Source organism: Tupaia chinensis, unplaced genomic scaffold (genome assembly GCF_000334495.1).
Source record: "Tupaia chinensis unplaced genomic scaffold, TupChi_1.0 Scaffold000354_1, whole genome shotgun sequence".
Lineage (NCBI taxonomy): Eukaryota > Metazoa > Chordata > Mammalia > Scandentia > Tupaiidae > Tupaia > Tupaia belangeri.
The window spans coordinates 6,183,078-6,189,306 of NW_006159849.1; the positions used below are offsets into that span (position 1 = coordinate 6,183,078).

Here is a 6,229-nt window from a genome sequence, read left to right on the forward strand (position 1 = left end):
AACTTCAAACCTGAGGACTTGTACGTATCTTCCCTTTTTGCCACCCTGTGAGTTTTGAGAGGGTGGAAAGTGCATTTTTGTTTGGTGGTTTGCTTCAATTATATATACAGCATTTTGATTTTTAAAAGTCTGCTAACAGGGACCAGCAGTTGGCGTAATATCTATTCGCTGGACTCCCATATGGTCGACCGCAGTTCGAGCCCCAGACCTGGTGGCTTAAACTCATGCCGGGCACGTGTATGTGCGTGCCCAAGAACCCAAGAGGAGAATGGAGAAGGGATTGCAGCATGACAATCCCTCCTGAGGGGTGATTTCTTGCTTTCTGTCTCTCTCTGTCTTTCTGGCGAGTGCACGTACCCTGTAGCAAAAACCTCTCCAAAGGAAAACAAACAAACAAAAGGTCTGCTAACAAACTTGTGGGTAGAAGTTGAGAAAAACAAAAGTATCTTTCTTCCTAGAGCCTGTAATCCCTGAGGGTGAATTTTAAAGGAAATTATCAACAACATAAAGCTAAAAGTCTTTTTGAAGCAATGTTCAATACTTCGTAGCATCATGGGTTGGGTTGCTTTTTATGAATTGAATAATTTTTTCTTTCTTCTTTTCGATTAGTGTTGTAGGTGAGAAAACTATAATTTTAGATTGCTTTGAAAAGACTTTCAGGTCCAACAGGTGATGTGGTGGTTAAGGGTGCTGGACTCCCACATGACTGACCATGGTTCGAGTCCCAAACCTGGCGGCTTGCTTTCTCTCTCTCTCTCTCTCTCTCTCTGTCCTTTGGTCAAATTAAAATAAAGTCAAATCCAAAAAAAATTTTCCTTGTTGGCAGCAGGTGGCATGGAGGTGAAGATGCTGGATCCCATGTGGCTGACTGTGCTATTTGAGTCCTAAACCTGGTAACTTGGCAAATCACGCTGGGCATATGTGCATGCATGTCCAACATTCTGAGAGGAGACCAAAAGAAGGGATTGTGACTGGCCATCCCCCATGGGAGTGATTTCTCACTTTCCTTCTCTGTCTCTGGCTAGTGCAGGTGTTATATAGCAAAATTTAAAAAAATACACATATATGTATATTTATGTATAAAACTTGCTTTTTAACTCTGTTGCCTTTAATTTTTAGGGTGAAATAAAATCAGATATCATCATTCTTCCTGTAGATTAGGTTAGCAAGGTTTATTTTTCCAACTAGGAGACATCTTCCTATAAGCCCCTAATATGTTTGTCCCAGGAAACAAACAGAACGATTCTGCCTTAGGAAAGAAGTAATCCACAGACACTGGGTTCCCACTCTGCCCATGTTAAATACTGTGGGAGCTATGAAGTAAGTCTTAAGGTAGCAGTATAGAATTAATGAGATGGGGCGGTAAGAGGTTCTTTTCGTTTTTTCTTGTTTGGAGTGATGTGCCATTATGGAGTGTTTCCAAAGCATTCTGTTAGTTTTCATTGCTAGTGCTCTTTGTTTTTACTTGACGTAGTTTGTATAACAACTTTAGATATAACTCCCATACCATAAAATATACCCTTTAAAGTATATAACCTATGGTATTAGAATACCCAGAGTTAGACAGCTGTTACCCATATCTAACTGCAAAATATTCAATGGCTCAAAAAGAAACCACGTATCCATTAGCAGTTACTTCCCTTTTCTCCCACCACAGCGCCTGCGCATCTTTCTGTCTCTAGATCTGCCTGTTTAGACTCCTTTCACTTAGCATCATGTGTACAAAGTTCATATTGCAACATGTACTTCATTTTTATTGCTGAATACTCCATTGTATATATATATACCATGTTTTGTTTATTCATCAGCTGATAGACATTTGAGTTTTCATTTTTTGGCTATTAGGTCATTTTCTCTCCCATTAAATTTTAAAAATTAATAGAATATATTTTTACAAACAGTTTTAGACTTACAAGAAAATCGAAAAGATAGTACAGAGTTCTGATATCCTCCCCCTAACACACAATATTAATATCTTTGTTACAATTAGCAAACTGATACATTATTAAAGTCTACACAGTTTATTCAGACATCATTTGTTTTTGTTTGTTTTTACTTCACATCCTTCTTGTCTTCCAAACTCCCACACAGAGATGTGTGCCACATTCCATTCAGTAATCATGTCTCCTGAGACAGCATGTGGCTGTGACAATTTCGGATGTTCTTTGTTTCGATGGCCTTGCTGGTCAGGCCCACAAGATGCTCCTCTATTGGAATTTGATGTTTTTCTCGTATTTAAGGTTTGGGGAGGAAGGTCACAGGATGCCATGTTCCTCTCGTCCTGTCAAGGGCACACAGACACACTCTCACCATGTTTGTGAGGGCTGCCCTCCATCCTCTGGCTGAAGTGTTTGGTCATGTCTCCAGGGCGGAGTCGCTCTCTTTCCCCGTCCATACTGTGCTCTGGGAGGAAACCGCTATGTGCTGCCCACAGTAAAGGGCGGGGAGTCATGCCCTGCCTCCCTGAGGGCAGGGTCTACATACGTTACTTGGAATTCCGCCATGGAAATTTGCATCCTCACCCATTAACTTACTCACTTATTTTTATCAGTCTGAACACATGGATATTTGTCTTGTAGTTGGGGTCATAACCCAATATTACTTTATTTTGTTGCTCAGATTGTCTCAGATCTGGACCTTGGGGGCTCTTAGAGTTGTTCCCTGTGCCCCTTTGACATACCCCCACCAAGGTGCTTTTGTTTTGTCTTTGAGCAATCCTTACTTTTCTCCTTTCATTTTTAAATAACCCAAATCCCCATAGAAGCAGACTTAAAAAAAAAAGCAAAAACAAAAACAATACTCCTAACCCAAATCCCCATAGAAGCAGACTAAAAAAAAAAAAACAAAAACAAAAACAAAACCAATAAAAAAAAAAAAAAACAAAAACAAAACCAATACTCCTTCCGCCGAAAGCGGATTCCTTTGCTGGTGAGAGAAATGCACCTCACCTGCAGGGGGTAAAGGGGAAGGCACCTGAGAACAGAAGAGTGAATGAGACCTGTCCTGGCCCTCCCGGAGTTTAGTAGATCACACAAGTAGTCTCCTGGCAAATCTGGGATTCAAACACAACTCCCTTAGGCTCAAAATCTTGTTTTTTTCCCCCTGAAGGTACAAGCTAATTCAAGCTACTTGGAAGACTGAGGGCAAATAGCTACTTTTTGTTATATTTTCCCCTTAAGAACTAACTTCTGATTTTTCACAGAAAATTCATTTTCATTTTATAAATATTAACGGAAGATTCACTATGTGACCATCAATGGCATATCATTCTTTAGTGCTGCATCTTTATTAAATACCACCTCGAAAATGTTCTCCAACTAGGCAGACTTTAAATTAGGAATATATACGATTATGTCCCACTGTATGGCCACTTTAATCTCTGGGATAATTTAAATGAAGGCAACTCAAAACCCTTGTTCTTTCCAAGGTGCCTGGCAAGTGAGTTAAACAGCTGCCCTGACATAGCCTGCCTCTGATGAGGCTACTGAATGATACCCCCGCCCCCACTTAAACACCCTGACACTGCAGCCTATGCTTCCCTTACTGAAGTTTCAAGTTTTATTCTTTATTACAGTAAAGGTGCTTAATGTGGGCTTTTCTAAAAAGAACAAAGGAAAGAAACCCTTATATATTAAGTGCATCCCTTTGAGTTGTGATCCGCTTTGTGAAAATGAAATTTTTGTGAAGAAACCAATTGGACTGGTGATAGCCATTAAGAACAGAAGTATCAGTAACGACTGTGGCATAAGTATATTGTTTCATGAAACCCTTCTGGTTATATATGCATGTATGTGCAAGATTATGGTATAAAATCATCTCTTCCTGTAAATACTCAAAGAAGCTCAGGAACTACTGCTGTAAAATGACAAGGGACTTGTCTAGCCCCCTTTCCTGCCTTCCACCTTGCACTTCCACTTAATGCTAAGACATTTCCACCTTTTCTGAAAAAAATTTTTTAATAATTATTTATTTTATTTTATTTATTCATTCATTTATCTTTTTAGTTTGACCAGAGAGAGACAGAGGGTGAGAGTGAGAGAGAGAGGAAATGAGAAAGCAAGCCACCAAATTCAGGACTTGAACCCTGGTCAGCCATGTGGGAGTGTCCAGCACCTTAATCACCACGCCACCTGCTGGTCCCGAACCTTTTCTGAAAATTTGAGTCAGGGAGAGCATTTGGGGGGAGCAGGCTTGGAGGGTGGTATAACAACAGGACAACCTACCATCCACCCCTCCCTTGAACTCAAGAAAATAGTCATAACATTAAAAATAATAGCTCACCATTCCAGACTAGGACAGAATCCATCAGCGAAGATGGATGATCAACCAACTATGAAGCATGAAAACATACTTTTACTGTTACATATTCTTGTGCAGACACCATATACATTTCAGCGCCCCTCCCCATATTTTATCATCCAGGAAATGGGCCTGCAAGCCGAGGGGGGCCATGGGCTGTTGGGCATCATCTTTTCCTACCTTGTTACTATGTGTGGTTTTCAAAGACCCAAATAGCCCATTCCATGCTGAGGTGGATTGACTAGCTAAACCTGAAGAATGGAGGAGGACTCTCCCTGGTGGCGGTGGGTGCGAAGAGGAGGACGTGAGGGCCCTCATCATGTGGGTGTTCGCGCACCGGCCCTCATCATTGGACTGCAGCCCTCATCATTGGACTGCGTCAGGAGGAAGTGGCATCCCTCAGACTTGGGGAAGAAGGTATAAAATGGGAGTCCACCAAGTGGCTCAAAAAAGCTTTAATAACAAGTACAACATTCCTGGATGGTGTTGGAAAGGGGAGAACGAAGCAGAAGAAAAGAACATTTAAAAGGGTAATCACCAGCGTTCCTCTGATCCCAGGCTCCAGCCCAGCCAGGTGAGCAGCCTCCACCTCCTCTGCGTCTGCAGAACCGGTATTCCATGAACTTCTCGAGAGCTGAGCGCCTTCCCTCTACACCGCGGCGCAGCCTCCGGGGCTCCGACGGAGAAGACGGTGAGATCGATGTCCTAGGAGAGGACGAAGATGAAGACGAAGAGACGGAGGCGAGACAGCAGTTCCTGGAGCCGCCACACCAGACCGCGCCAAATTCAGGACTTGAACCCTGGTCAGCCATGTGGGAGTGTCCAGCACCTTAATCACCACGCCACCTGCTGGTCCCGAACCTTTTCTGAAAATTTGAGTCAGGGAGAGCATTGGGGGGGAGCAGGCTTGGAGGGTGGTATAACAACAGGACAACCTACCATCCACCCCTCCCTTGAACTCAAGAAAATAGTCATAACATTAAAAATAATAGCTCACCATTCCAGACTAGGACAGAATCCATCAGCGAAGATGGATGATCAACCAACTATGAAGCATGAAAACATACTTTTACTGTTACATATTCTTGTGCAGACACCATATACATTTCAGCGCCCCTCCCCATATTTTATCATCCAGGAAATGGGCCTGCAAGCCGAGGGGGGCCATGGGCTGTTGGGCATCATCTTTTCCTACCTTGTTACTATGTGTGGTTTTCAAAGACCCAAATAGCCCATTCCATGCTGAGGTGGATTGACTAGCTAAACCTGAAGAATGGAGGAGGACTCTCCCTGGTGGCGGTGGGTGCGAAGAGGAGGACGTGAGGGCCCTCATCATGTGGGTGTTCGCGCACCGGCCCTCATCATTGGACTGCAGCCCTCATCATTGGACTGCGTCAGGAGGAAGTGGCATCCCTCAGACTTGGGGAAGAAGGTATAAAATGGGAGTCCACCAAGTGGCTCAAAAAAGCTTTAATAACAAGTACAACATTCCTGGATGGTGTTGGAAAGGGGAGAACGAAGCAGAAGAAAAGAACATTTAAAAGGGTAATCACCAGCGTTCCTCTGATCCCAGGCTCCAGCCCAGCCAGGTGAGCAGCCTCCACCTCCTCTGCGTCTGCAGAACCGGTATTCCATGAACTTCTCGAGAGCTGAGCGCCTTCCCTCTACACCGCGGCGCAGCCTCCGGGGCTCCGACGGAGAAGACGGTGAGATCGATGTCCTAGGAGAGGACGAAGATGAAGACGAAGAGACGGAGGCGAGACAGCAGTTCCTGGAGCAGCCACACCAGACCGCGCCGCAGGGAGGGCGGCAGGGCGCAGAGCGGCGGCAGGGAGAGCGCACCGAGGGCGACAGCGGCCTCAGCGACCCTTCTGAGTTCAGCACCAAGTTCAGCGCACGGACTAGGTCTGCGGCGGCCTCTGGCGACCCT

General features: G+C 44.3%; 1 protein-coding gene across 1 annotated transcript in view; it reads left to right on the forward strand.

The window, feature by feature from the left end:
• Window positions 1-5,888: 5,888 nt before the first annotated feature.
• Window positions 5,889-6,229, forward strand: part of LOC102479725 (forkhead box protein D4-like 1) — a 1,352-nt gene continuing 1,011 nt past the window's right edge. Inside the window, 1 exon segment of the mRNA XM_027773413.1 lies at window positions 5,889-6,228. Within this exon segment, the coding sequence (XP_027629214.1) occupies window positions 5,933-6,228 (296 nt within the window). The 5' untranslated portion in view covers window positions 5,889-5,932.